Source organism: Mustela putorius, unplaced genomic scaffold (genome assembly GCF_011764305.1).
Source record: "Mustela putorius furo isolate JIRA1106 unplaced genomic scaffold, ASM1176430v1.1 tig00003834_pilon_pilon_pilon, whole genome shotgun sequence".
NCBI lineage: Eukaryota > Metazoa > Chordata > Mammalia > Carnivora > Mustelidae > Mustela > Mustela putorius.
The window spans coordinates 85,775,173-85,790,046 of record NW_025421987.1 but is presented as its reverse complement, the minus strand read 5'-3'; the positions used below and the strand labels follow the sequence as shown (position 1 = coordinate 85,790,046).

The following is a 14,874-nucleotide window of genomic DNA, read 5'->3' as shown; positions in this document are numbered from 1 at the left end:
GCTGGTATAAACAAGCCAATGTGAGCACAGTCTATCAAATAATTCTTTCCCTGGCCTTGGGTAGATCAGCATTTGCTGATCAGTAGTCTGCTGAATAACCAAGGGGAACCATAGGTATAGTGCTTGCTCTCTTCTCCAGTATCTGGCCCTGCAAACTCAACCCACCATAGTCTTCCCACAGTCTCAGCTCATGAAGTCCTTTAGGCTCCAACTGGGTTCCAATCCCCTGAGCTATAGCCTGGAAACTCTCTCTAGGGCTCTGTCACTTGTTTCCCATTTTGTCAGGGACCGCTGTCCTTCATTGCCTGATGTCCCAGTATTCTGAAAAGTTTTTTTTTTTCCTTCTATATGGGAGAGTAAATCTAGTGCCCATTATTCCATGTTGGCCCAAACTGCAAGTTCAAAGTCTAACACCATTTCTAATAATCATTCAGACACAAGAAAATATCTAAGTATGGGAGAGTAATTAGTCTTCAGTGAATTCTACTGTATTACCATTTCTTATTATAGATTGTCTTGGTTTCTAAATTCTGTGGCTGGAAGACCCTTTCATATTTAAACTCTGAAGTTCTAATATCTCAGGGAGATTTGAATAATGGCTGCATATCACACCATAGGTGCTCATTAAATATGAACACCATTACTATTTTTCTTTCTCAAGAAATTACCCAGGAAAGCCTCTAGATGTCCCTCTTAAAAATTAATGGTTTAGGCTCTTCCTCTCAGCGGCCTGGGGTGACCTCTGAAAATGGTTCGCTATTCGCTTGACCCGGAAAACCCTACGAAATCATGCAAGTCAAGAGGTTCAAATCTCCGTGTTCACTTTAAGAACACACGTGAAACTGCCCAGGCCATCAAGGGTATGCATATCCGAAAAGCCACCAAGTATCTGAAAGACGTCACTTTGCAGAAGCAGTGTGTGCCATTCCGTCGCTACAATGGTGGAGTTGGTAGGTGTGCCCAGGCCAAACAGTGGGGCTGGACACAAGGTCGGTGGCCCAAGAAGAGTGCTGAATTTTTACTGCACATGCTTAAAAACGCAGAGAGTAATGCTGAACTTAAGGGTTTAGATGTCGATTCTCTGGTCACTGAGCACATTCAGGTGAACAAAGTCCCCAAGATGCGGTGTAGGACTTACAGGGCTCATGGTCGCATTAACCCATACATGAGCTCTCCCTGCCACATTGAGATGATCCTTACTGAAAAAGAGCAGATTTTTCCTAAACCAGAAGAGGAGGTTGCACAGAAGAAAAAGATATCCCAGAAGAAACTGAAGAAACAAAATCTTATGGCCCGGGAGTAAATTTGCACAGAATAAATGCAAACAAAAATATAAAAAAAAAAATTAATGGTTTAGGAAATCACAATTTGAAGAAATTTAGCTGCAAACTATCTGTGTAAATTGCTAAAGGTCATTATCATGGTTGCTCAAGATATAGTAAAATAAATACTAAGGTAATACTCATGTGTCTTCCTTCTCTCCAGATTCCTACATTTCATCTATCCCCTATTCTTAAAGAATCTCTTTCTTTTTCTCAAAGCCATCTTGATCTTTTAATGCCCTTAGTCACCATACCTGCTTGGGCCTTTACCAATCACCCAAGTCAGTCTACCTATCTCTGCCATTCAACCCTTAAATCTATCAGGCTTACTGCCACCATATTAAATGTTCTAAAATATTCTGCTTGTACAATTTCTTTCCCATAAATTTTCAACTGCATTTCATTATTTTAGTATAAAAGTTAAAATTCTTTGGTATTAAATCGGTCACACTTCCAAAGAAAAGAATAACAGGAATTACTGTTTTAGTTCACATTCCTGAATACTTATAAACACACCCATATCCACCTCAATCTAGACAGCAAGATAACTTCTTGGGAGTTCCGATTTCTAAAACAAACAACAATAAAATACCAAGTTTATCAAAGGAATTCTAAGATAATGGATCACCCTTACCAGTGCCTGGCTAACATTTCCTCCAGTGGCCAGGGATTTGAAATGGCTGCTGTTATAGACCAACTGAACTTCTGAGATCTCCACTGTTTCCAGTTCTTCTTGAGTCTGCCGATCAATCACATGCAACTTCTCCACACTGTCCAAGAGCACAACTGTGCGTGAGTTTATCCACTGCAAATCAAGCACACCACAAAAAAAAGGTGAGGCCCATCCTACATCATCATTCAGGACAAAAAGAAAGCCTGGCCACTCAGTTAAATTATATGGAAGATTTTATCCGTTTAGTAATTTGATGAAAACAAAATCAGAGCAAGAACTACTTGATGACAGTAGTGGCTAGACAGTACTGGATAATAGTGCATAACACAGTAATGAGTTCTGACAGTGTTAAAATGACCCATAGCATTTAAAAAGGTAACTAAGAAGGGAGCCTGAGTAGTTCACCTGGTTAAGTACCTGACTCTCAGCATCATGAGACCAAGCCCTGTGAGCTCCCCTGAGGTTTAATAGATATATTAGAGAATATATTAGTTTTAGTAAAATTCTTTAAATTGTACACTGGCACAAATGAATTAAACAGAATGACAAACTATGCATTTCTCACGTTTTGACATTAATTAAAGTGCAAATAAACCTCATAAACCTATGTGGTCAAGTAATTGTTAGCATTTACATAATATATATTTTAAAACAGAAGCATTCTAAAATATGTATTTCTTTTAAAACCTCCCCACCAATTATGGGAGAGCTCCTTGCTTTTCTATCTCTCCATATTCCAAATTTTCTTTAATAAGTACTATTATAATTTTAGAGTTATGACATAATAATATTAAAAATCTTCTGAAGGATGACATTTTGATAAATTTCTTGGGTTTTATAGGTCTTGTTTTCTTTTTTTTTTTTTTTAAGATTTTTTTTATTTGTGAGCCAGAGAACGTGTGCATGTGAGTAGGAGGAGGGGTGGTGGGAGAGAGTCTTCAAGCAGATTCCCAGTGAGTGTGGAGCCTGACACAGGGCTCAATCTCATGACCCATGAGATCATGACCTGAGCTGAAACCAAGAGGTGGATACCCAACCAACCGAGTCACCCAGGCACCTGTACTATTTCTTTAAAAAAAAAAAAAAAAAAAAAAAAAAAAAAAAAACTTAAAAAAAAAAAAATTCAATCCCTCTCCAGGAAACAAGTGAAATTTTAAAATCTGCGCAATTTAGGGGGTGCCTGGGTGGCTCAGTCATTAAGCGGCTGCCTTCGGCTTGGGTCATGATCCCAGGGTCCTGGGCTCAAGTCCTGCATCGGGCTCTCCACTCAGTGGGAAACCTGCTTCTCCCTCTCCCTCTGCTTGTGTTGCCTCTCTGTGTCTCTGTCAAATAAATAAAAAATAAAATAAAATAAAATCTTCAAAATCTGCTCAATTAGAATTTTAAATTAGCCAGAACAAAGTGCTTCTCCTGTACTTTCTCTCGCCAGCATTCAAGTTGTTTCATTTATGACCTATTCCATGTCATCAAGGATTATTTGCATAATACTATATCAAAAACAACCAAGTTAAAATGGATCACTTTTAACATAAGTGAAAATACACTCATCACTATAAGGGAAGGGTTTTTATTCTGTTTTTCCCCCCAAAATTTCTCTCTCAGAAAACATGGAGTTTGATGCTCAAATCATTTACAAAGGGCTCCTATAAGGTGCTCTTTTGATTATTTTAAAAAACAAAGTATCATTTAGGAAAGACACATTATTGGCCTTATACAACCTTAGTCAGTACTAGTTTTTAGATGCTATCAAAGGCCACCTAGTTTAAAAAGAATGACCAATGTTCTTAGCAGGTATAGCAATTTTTCCTAAGATTAGACCCTCACAATTGCAACTGCTGACACTGTTGTAAATGAGCCTTTTAATGGTAATTTATAAAGCAATGCAGTTACTATCATGTCATGGAAAAGCCACAGGACAGATGAAAACACCTACTACCCTACTGTGGGGAGAACAGCTACTGTTGGTTGAGGGAAAACTTTCCAGGGACAGAATCTTATGCAGATTTTAAGAGTGCTGTGTCTCAAACATCTTCAACAGAAGTAATTATGATGAATTCTAGGAAGCTGTGTTAGATAATCCAAAAGGAGTCCTGATGATGACAAAGGCACTGATGTCTTATATTCATGAGAAGAGTTTGAAAAAAACATTTTGTGAAATATATGAATAGAAACAAAGTATTGTGTCTAAATCCACAGTCTGTGAGATTAAAAGGCAATGTGCAACTAAATTAATAAATTGTATATTATAAAGAAAAGATCCATTTCATCTACATCTTTAAAAGTTATTAAGTTAGAGGAAAAACTTTTAGCCAACTTCTTAGAAAAATGAGGCTCTGTCTCTTATTTAGGGTTACCTATATCCAAGCATATACAGAATGTTTCACTGGATATTGACACGCCAAAAGCATTAATGACAGAAACCCAAAAATACTATAATTACACTATTTGCAAAGTTGACACACAACTTGAAAAAGAAAAAAAATTTGATACAAAAAGAAACGTTTTTTTAAACCAAAAAGTTGCTTAAAATGGAAATGTATGGTGGAGAGAAAATTCTGCAGTTTTTAGCTGTGAAGAAAAAGAATGAAGTACATAAACTCCTGAACTAATGAGGATAAGCTCAGAAGTACAAAAGTATGTTTACAAAGAAAGCCGGGCAATGATCCTCAAGAAACCCATCCAAATTCTTCTGAACTTCCCTTTGAACTAATCAAGACATCAAAGAAAACTTTTCCTGACCCTGCCACACTGTTCAGCAGGACATAGGCTGAAAGGCAATTAAATGTAAGGTGGCACCAGGGCATCTGGGTAGCTCAGTGAGTTAAATGTGTTGGTTTCGGCTCAGGTCATGAATTCAGAGTTGCGAGATCAAGCCCCACATGGGGCTCCGTGCCTGGCATGGAGCCTGGCTAAGATTCTATCTCTCCCTCAGCCCTCCCTCCTAGCTCTACCTCTTCCCACACCAAAAAAAAAAAAAAAGAAAGTAATATGGGATTACACCGAACTCAGACTCCATTACTTTGGTCCCTATTTTACATAATCCCAAAGGTCAAGATTCATGGCAGAAATCCTGGTAGTGCTAATATACAGGGTCTCAAAACAATTACATGAGATAAATGGGGACAAATTAATCTGAATAATACTCACAGTAAAGTTGATGAGATCATAGTAGAGGTGAAGGTGCTTTTGCTTAGTAACATGAATTGCTCCAGACTCATCTCTCTTAACCTGATAGTGAAATAAAAACAACTTAAATATCAGATATGTTTTGAGGGGTTTTGGAGATACTTAGTTATAGTCTACCTGGAAAATGACTTCCATCACAGTACAGATAAGCCCAAAATACTGGCTATTAAAGAAACTATTACATAAATGAAAAAAATCATTCATACCATGATTTGTACCAAAATGTAAGGCACACCTGCTCAGTGCTGTCAGTCCTGTAACATGTGTTCACTCTACTGTAATTTCAGAACAAATGACCTCCATCCCATCAGTGACCGCACTCAGCTAGAGTTAAAGCATAAAATGGGACTGACCACATGGTATGATAAAGTCATACTGGCCTCACCAGATACCTGAATAAAGTCTGCTGACCTCACCAGATCCCTGAACACACAACGAGACCTCCTAACGCAGACCCTTCGCGTACTCTCATCTTCACTTCAGCAGAGCACTCCCCCTGGAAGGAGCGACAGGCCAGTAGAAGGAGCATGTGATCTAGACTCACATGCTTCAGTTCCACTGTCACAGCTGTGTGACCAAGGGCCAATCACTTATTCTTTCTCAGTTTCTTCAGTTGAAAAATGAAAATGAACACCAAATTTGTTACCTATTTGGCATATACTGAAAGTGTTTCACAAACAAAAAAACAATGCCAACATTACCTATTCTCTTCTGATTCACTAAAGTCCTTGCTAAAGAAGATCACTTCACTTATACATATTCTAAATCCCACTCCCTTCCCCACTGCTTAATATTACCTCTCCCTTGCTGGAATATGCATTCACTCCCTTTTAAGGACACTTTTCCTTTTGCTATCTAACATATTTCTGATTCCTCCACCTTCAAATAAAAAACAAAAACAAATAGCCATTCCCTGATTTGCTTTTTACAGATATTTAACCATTCTCATGCCTCTTGCAGCCAAACACTAGGGGTGTAAATCTGCTCTTCTTGACACATTTTTTTAACAAGCCTCTACAGAGCTTCTACCTCCATTCTGTTGATAATTAGTCCTCTGAAAAGTTTCTAATCAACAACTACTTATGGGGGCACCTGGGTAGCTTAGCAGGTTAAGTGTCTGCCTTCAGCTCTGCTCATGACCCCTGCTCAGTGGGGAGTCTACCTCTTTCTACCCCCCCACCTGCCCACCCTCACTCATTCTTTTTTCTCTCTCAAATAAATCTTAAAACAACAGCAACAACAACAAAACCAACAAACTACTTGCACATTCAGTGGTCTTATCCTCAGTGGTCTTCTCTCTTGATCTTTATTTAATAATGGTATTACCCTGGAAGTGACCTAGTCCTGAAGCCTATCCTTTGTCTCCTATGTGGGGCCATACTGTCCCACTTCCCCTTCTACCTCTATGTGTCTTTATTGGAACATTCTTTCTTGATTCCTTTTCTTTTTCCTTTCCCTTGTGAGTGCCTGCTAAGGCTACGTATGCTCTGGCTTTTGATTTTCACAGCTTCAACAACATTCTCTATCCTGAAATTCTCACCTGCACTCCAGACTTGGATTGTTGTCTGCGCAGAGGACATTCCCTGAGAAAACACTTAAGAATCCCACCTTTGCTTCTAATGCAACATATTCAAATCCTCTGTAACCCTGGCCCTTCAAATAAATAGCTCATGCCTCTAAAGTACAGTCAGAAAAGATTCATTCATATCCTTTAGTTCCCAGATCCAGTGAGAAGCCTTGTCCTTCCTTCAAAATGTCATCCCTCACTCTCACTGAAACCAAGCCTCCTTGTCTGAAGACCTCATACCTGCTTTGACACAAGAGCAAAACCCTCCATTTCCCCCGCTATCACCTATAATCTATTTTTCCTGCTACTTCTATACCGGTCTTCCTAAAATACCATTTTAATCACATCTTTATCTCTTGAGTTACGAGGAACCTGTAGCTCCTCATTACCTAGACTAGGCCAATTATATAATCTTGATCAGGGGTCAGTAAACTTTTTTTGTAAAAGGACAAACAACAAATATTCTACATTCTGTGGATAATACAGTCTCGGTCACAACTACTCAATTCTGCTACTGTAGCATGAAAGCAGCCACAAATCATCTATAATCAAATGGCCACGACTGTGTTCCAAGAAAACTTCATTTATAAAACAAGCAGCTGGCCAGATTTGGTCCATAGGCCAAAGGTACATAGGTACAATTGCATATTTACACACACAAACCATTAATCATTTGTTAGTCAAAGGAGATGAACTGAGAAATACATGGAGGGGCATGGAGCTGAGGTGATCCATTGTTTTCCATGTTAATCATTAAAGCCTAAAATTAAAATTAAATGATCACTCTCTCTCCAAAGAATTATAATAGCATATTTTTGACATAATATTAAATCACTGATGAATCAGGAAGAAAATATTATGATAAAGGACTTTATAACAGATCTAGCATCATATCAGGACTTACCAACAGAAAATGAACAACATCTCCTCTGCAGAAGGCAAGCATGGGATTCACATAATTATGTACTGCCACAAAGTGCCAGGCCAGCAATGGAACACTGGAAGGATCCATCTAAGTGAGTAAAAGGCCAAAAATATTTATATATTATATATATATATCTATCATATATCAACACAGTTAACAGACAGTAGGACAAAAGGGAAACCAATTAAAAAGAGCATCTGACTAGTGTTCCTTGATAAAACTTCTCCTAATTTCTCATTAAAATTGCAGTGAAGCAGGGACTGACTGGGCAGTATCAAGAGGGAACATTCTGGGTTGATGCTAATGTTCTGTATCTTGATAGAGGTTTCGGTTATAAAGTATATACACTTTAAAGTTCAGCAAATGTATGACCAAGATCTGTGCAGTTCACTGTAAGTAAATTCTACACTGAAGGAGAAACAAATATTGAACTCTAAATGTAATGCATGCTGAGTATTTAGGCAAATGAGTATTAACTTTTGCAATTTATTGGAAATACATTTAAAATAACAATTTGATGGGTAGATGGACAAAGACATATTTAATAAAGTACAATAAACTGTTATTCATAGAATTTAGATAGTAGGTATACAAATGTTCGATGTAAAATTCTACTTCTCTATTTGATAACGTTAGTATTGGAAAAAAATAGTAGTAAAAACATACAAAAAGATGCCAACATACACCACCATGATAAACCTCAGTTAACCAGTGAAGCTAACCTAAAAACACTAATGGCAATCTAAGCTAGCCATGCTCTCTGAAAGGGCAGATCTGTTTCCCTGGAGGCCCGGACATAATGGAATACCAAACAACAAACAGAAGAGTGGTCTCGCTCAGCACAGGGGCTGTGCTCTCAATTAGTCTTGGCTCTGTACCATCATTCTCCATCTCATCCCATCAATACTTCTCCTCACATATACACTAGAAGATCACAACTCTCTGAAAACAACCAAGCAGCAAAAGAAAGGGAAACTGGGGTATGCGTCATAGATGTTCAGAAGTAGCCTCTATGTACAAAGTATGTATGTACAAAGTAAAATACTACAGTTGTTCTCTCATAAACTTAAACAAATTAAAACAATAAAAGTAAAGAAGTACAGACCCTGTGATCTGCACCTCTCTAGTCACCAGCTTATACTGCTTTGGTCACATCAAGGTAACTCCAGACGATGATCTTTGGAGCACTGACTTCCATTCTACCTCGTTTTCTGACAATCTCACAGAATTTGCCACTTTCAAGTTATTTCCCCACTTCTGACATGGTCTTTTTGCCAGTAAGATGGAGAGGTTTACTCACCCGTCCATAGGGAAAAGTCATCCACACTTTCAAAGATGGTTTCAATCCAATGACCAGTATCTTTAGAAGAAAAATGTATTTTTAATGTTTACCCTGTAATTTTCAAATTTTTGGTATTCAAAGCCTCTAAAAGTTAGAGGAGTTTCACCTTCTAAATATACCAACCAACCTTTGTTAAGGATGCCATGGCCAATAAGGAAAACTGTGTGATGGGATGATCTTTCAACTCAGGCTTCGAATGGAGAGGCTCAATACAGCAAACTTCACCCTTGGAACCACTGAATAGACACCTAGACTCACATGTTCTCACCCCCATCACTCTCCTGCAAAGGTAACCAAAAAATTCAGAATTGATTTAGTAATAATTCAAGGCACTACCATCTCTGGCATGGACCACTACAATAGCCTCCTAACTCCTATTCTTGCCTCAATAATCCAACTCCATAGGACATCAGTAGGTTCTTTGTAATGTCAGATTTATCACTCTTCTCCTAAAAACACTCCAATGGCTTGCCACTATACATAAAATAAAATCCAAACTCCTTACCATGTGTTCAAAGGTCCTATATGATTTGACTCCTGCCTTCACTCTTTTCCCACTACTATCAAAGTCACACTCCAGCCACAACTGCCTTCTTTCCGATGCTCCAACAAACCAAACCTGTGCCCACTTCAACATCTTTGTGCTTGAACATCCCTCCACCTAGAACACTTCTAGACCTTTGCATTTGTTGACCAGATTATCACTCAGGTCTTTGCTCACATGTCACCTTCCTGAATTATCCTCAAGCGCACTCCAGCAAGCTGACTGGTCTTATTTTCTTCAAAGCACTTGTAACTATCTGAAGTTATCTCATTTATGTATTGTTTAGTACTGTGTCCCTACCCCCACCCCAATGAGAATTCTTTTTTTTTTTTTTTAAGATTTTATTTATTTGACAGAAAGAGATAGAGCAAGAGAAGGAATAAAAGCAGGGGGAGTGGGAGAGGGAGAAGCAGGCTTCCTTCTGAGAAAGTCTGATTAGCGGCTCAATCCCAGGACCCTGGGATCATGCATGACCCAAGCTGAAGGCAGATGCTTAACGACTGAGCCACACAGGTGTCCCTATAAGTTCTACTAGAGTAGTACTTTGGTTCACAGCTCCAAGTCTGATGCCTAGGACAATGCCTACACATAGGAGATGCTCACTAAACATTAGCAGAATAGTAATTTGTAAGCAATTACTTTGGGCTTAGCAATGTGAGAAAGTATGAGAAATATAAGAAACACAGTCCTGACTTTGAGAACTTATGGAAACACAATGTGCATTGAATTTTATGTTCAAATTGCTAAAAACAACAACAACAAAAAACCTCTCCTTTATAAATATCCGCCCATGTATCTAGACACTAGACAGTCTTTGTTCTTATAGAGAAACGGGGCAATTCCTAGGCAATAAAAACCTTTCTACACTGTTAGGGTTATAATCAACTGGGCCTGGGGCCTAAACTGAAATTAGTGACACACTCCAGAATCATGGTTCCCAAGACCGACACCTTGTATGAATTCCCTGGGGAGCAGGAGTTCAGAATTCCAACTCAGACCTACTGAGAAAAAATTCTGGGTGGCCAGGCCTGGATCTCCAAATGTTCTATAAGCCTCTCCAAGTCATAATATACAGCCATCACCTATTTTTAATCACATGGGTTTTCCAGACTGCTTCATGTTCAACATCAAGTCATTAAACCACAGCTAGTCTTTTCATTTCATTTGTCAACAAATATCCTTTAGTCTCTTACTTAAATGTCAGTTCAAAAACAGAGCCTCCGCTGTCATTGCAAATTGCAAGAGTTGGATCATCTGTAAACTGAACAGAGAAGAAATTCACTTTCTTAGAGATGTTTCAACAATCAGTCAAGTATTAAAAAGGGAAAAAATCATAATGTCTTAAAAATCTAAAAAAAAACACATTTAATAGCATTTGAAATCACCTAGATTTAGTACATCATTCTAAATATACAAACTTACCCATATTCAGAATAAAAATGGCTCAATATCTTTAAAAGCCTGAGACTTTAAAAAGCAAACCCACCTTTCATCAGGATCAAAGAGAAATACAAACTATATCTCATAAAAAGCCCTAAAGTTCCACTTGGGCTCTTAACAGTAACTTTTTCTAAGCTGCTAGTAAACTGAATAGGGTCTACTAGATACATTTGCAGTTGCCTAGTTTTCAAGAACAAAGGCATAGTAAAAGATATTTGCTATCTTTGGGAAATAAACTTGAATACGTTTTCTGCCTAACTGAAGAATCAGTGCACTATATTTAAAATAGTTTAAATACTTTTTATGGAACGATTCCAAACATGTGCTGCCCCCTGATCTTACTTGACAGAGCGAGTATACTTCACTTATTACCTACTCTCGAAAACTCCAAATAACAGTCACAGTGACCGATGGTCCTAAGGGCTTATGAGGTATACAAAACTGAGTAACTTGAGTCAGTTAGAGTGACCGGTTTCCCTAACCCCAAAGACTGGTGAGCCATCCTAAACGGCATGTCTTTGTTCTCTCTGGGACAGCTGAGGTACAGCTGACTACTGTTAAATAATTCTTCTGGAGACTACTGTAAAATTATTCTTCCCACACACAGGCACAACAAAGAAGACCCACACCTCTGTTCTCAAGGCCTCATGGACCAACTGCCAGAGCGGGGAAGTATATACCTGAATGTAGGAAAATCAACTGAACTTGCATTTTTATTTATTAACTTTCTACTTATCTTTGTGTTTTGGAATGTACTTAAATATTAGTACAGTACTACATTTATAGTATTTTTTAAATAAATAAATACATACACATACATACATATATACACACGTATTAAGGATGTAAGCCCAAGTTGTTATTGCTGGGATATAGGGTTAAATTTGGAGAACAATGAATAAGAGTACTAAAGAACAAGTGGCTGTTGTCAATCCAAGACTCTGGAGTATTCAATCATATATATATATCACTTGCTACCTCTTACTCCAACGTCACAGCACCTGCACTGCGAGGGCTTTATCACCAATCCCAAGCAACACAATGGCTACCATTTCCATGCTTTTAACCTCAGCTGCGTTCTTCTCTATCCTCTCTGCCTTTGTATCTTCTGTTTCCTGTTTCTCTCAAGGATTTTGCCTTTTTCTATAAATGAACTGTCCTTTTACAAAACCAATTAGTTATCCCTTCAGCCAAACATTTACTGAGCAGCTACCATGCGTAATCCAAAAATAAATGCGAAACAGATTCGGGTTTCAAAAACCCTCATCTATTAAAGGAGAGAAGACATAAACACAAACAACTGTGACATGCCATAGGAAAAGAGGTCAAGAAAAACTGCCATGATGTTCAGAAACAGGGAAAAGTCTATTTCTCCTTGTCTTGGTTGCTTTCAGTGTTACTAAATGCTTCAGTGCTGCTTTGTCACAAAAGACTTTTATGTAACTAACCTAGATGCAGGCACATAAACTCCAGATGCTTACAGACTTTAAAAAGCATATGTATGGATAAGAGAGGTCTGCACGGCTAAGCAACCAAATGTGTACATGATTAAAATCTACAAGATCTGATTTTAGACTTCCCTAGTTACAGTCCTTTACCTTTTATGCTTCTGAACATGGGCCTGACAGCATACAAAAACCAAAGTTCACATTGTATTTATAAATGAAATCTGTTACCTAAGCTGGCTTATTTTTCTCAGACCTGTACGGAGAATGCCAAGACTCAAATCGTAATGCTTTTCCCTTAGAGGCCTGAAAGAAAATAAACCAACAGCTCTGTTTCTAAACATAGTGCAAACCTCGGTGCTTTCACAGCTGGTGTCTTGAATCTCAGGAAACTCCCAACAAAGTGTGACAGAGCAATGTCGGTGGACTAAACAAAAGGTAAAAAGGCCTTTTTAAATCTCCGTATGATTTTTCCAGCAGGATACTGCTGCCAACCTCTGGTCTAGAACCACATGGGTTTACTCTTTCTGCTGTTCTATTAGATGTTAACCCAACATGCAGCTGAATATTACCAAGGTACCCAGCCCATCTCCAGTTCTAACCTGCAAAGCACCCGATGGGGCCAAAGAAAACTTCAGTTTCAAGGATTCTGTTTTTAACGAAATGTGCTTAAAAATGCACACACAAACATAATAAAAAGTATTAGACAAGGAAAAAAACCCAAGTATTACCTTAATATGCAATATTGCTGTTCCTGGAGGATGAGCATCTGTTATTGATCGTAGAAGTTTTCCACTGGCCAAATCCCACATTGTGATCTAGAAGACAACTCAATGCTTCAAACACCAAACTATTGCTCTTTTTTGGACTTAAGTATCCTGCCTTGTGGAGAAATAATCCATCCCTAGTCTATAAACATTGCAGGCAAAAAACTATGAGGCATAACCAAAGGTCGCAGCTTCATTAAAGCATAGGGCCTTTTTCCCATCTTCTTCATCTTCCCTTCATCCTGCCCAACCTACTTTTCCCTTTGGATTTTAAACATTGTTCTTATACCAAGAAGTAAACAATTTCTTCAATGAGCCGATCTCTTTATCAATGGTAAAAATTATAAGAAAGGCTCACTGCCAAACCAACTAGTGATGTATAAGTCACACGAGAAAAGCGAAAACTTATTGCCAGTTTCAGAAGTAGAAAGCAATTCTAAGAGTTATCCAGGAACACAGTAATGAGAATAGGGAAAGCAGAATATAGTATATTCAAAAAGCAGCAACAGTTACCTATGCTACTATAAGGAATTAAATTTTGATATAATAGCCTGGTCGGTTTATAAAAGCTATTTATTTACCTAGACTCATAAATTAAGATATTAAAAATCACAAATTCTGGCTCAGTTGATAACAATTATTAAAAACTGAATAAAAGACCGAGCAATCTCAGGTTAGCTCTACAGACATGTCACTACAATTTTTGGTCTTTGAGATACTGATCTAGAAATATTTTTTAATTAATCAAACTGGGCAAATTTAATGCAAGTTTATTTTCATATCCAGATACTCATGTACAGAACTCAATGCAGTGAATTCCCAAATTATCAACAAATGGACTGTAATAGCTGTGTTTGCATTTCACCTAAACAATTGCTTACTACATACCTAGTGCCCTCATCTGTCCCACCCATGCTTTTCTCCTATCTCCAGTGTTATCCCACTTCCATTTTTTTCCTCCAGATTTCTATTTAAATTCTAGTTAGTTAACATATAGTATAATACAGGTTTCAGGAATAGTATTCAATGATTCGTCACTTACATGTTAACACCCAGTGCTCATCATAACAAGTGCCCTCCTTAATACCAACCATCCATTTAGCCCATCCCCCACCCACCTCCCCTCCAGTAGCCCTCAGTTTGTTCTCTATTGTTAAGAGTCTCTTAAGGGTGCTTCGGTGGCTTATTCGATTGGGTGTCTGACTCTTGGGTTAGGCTCAGATCATGATCTTGGGGTCATGGGATCAAGCCCCCCATCAGGCCCCGTGCTCATCACAGAGTCTGCTTATCCCTCTCCCCCGTTCCTCCCTGCTCATGTGCTAATAAATAAAATATTTTCAAAAATGGTCTCTTATGGTTTGCTTCCCTTTTTCCCCTTCCCATATGTTCATGTTTTGTTTCTTAAATTCCACATATGAATGAAATCAGATTGTATTTGTCTTTCTGACTTATTTCACGTAGAATACACTGTAGCTCCATCGATGTAGTTGCAAATGGCAAGATTTCACACTTTCTGATGGTTGAGTAATATTCCTCTGTGCGTGTGTGTGTGTGTGTGTGTGTATAAATCTTCTTCTTTAACTCACATCTTCTTTAACCATTCATCAATCAGTGGACATTTGGGCTATCTCCATTGTTTGGCTATTGTTAATAATGCTGCTAT

At 38.2% G+C, this 14,874-nt stretch overlaps 2 protein-coding genes across 5 annotated transcripts in view; one reads left to right on the top strand and one right to left on the bottom strand.

Annotated features, from left to right (window-relative positions):
• Positions 1-14,874, bottom strand: part of VPS8 (VPS8 subunit of CORVET complex) — a 246,980-nt gene that overhangs the window by 192,714 nt on the left and 39,392 nt on the right. For all 4 annotated transcript variants that reach the window (XM_045088704.1, XM_045088707.1, XM_045088706.1 and 1 more), the window contains 7 exons: positions 13,176-13,262; positions 10,753-10,820; positions 9,143-9,296; positions 8,974-9,033; positions 7,653-7,760; positions 5,143-5,223; positions 1,957-2,127 (listed from right to left, as the gene is read on the bottom strand). In XM_045088704.1, the coding sequence (XP_044944639.1) occupies positions 1,957-2,127; positions 5,143-5,223; positions 7,653-7,760; positions 8,974-9,033; positions 9,143-9,296; positions 10,753-10,820; positions 13,176-13,262 (729 nt within the window). The remainder of the gene's footprint in view (positions 1-1,956; positions 2,128-5,142; positions 5,224-7,652; positions 7,761-8,973; positions 9,034-9,142; positions 9,297-10,752; positions 10,821-13,175; positions 13,263-14,874) is intronic.
• On the top strand, positions 718-1,333 carry LOC106003777 (60S ribosomal protein L17-like). The gene has a single exon (XM_045088708.1). It carries the CDS (start codon positions 749-751, stop codon positions 1,301-1,303), a length of 555 nt encoding a protein of 184 aa, XP_044944643.1. The 5' UTR covers positions 718-748; the 3' UTR covers positions 1,304-1,333.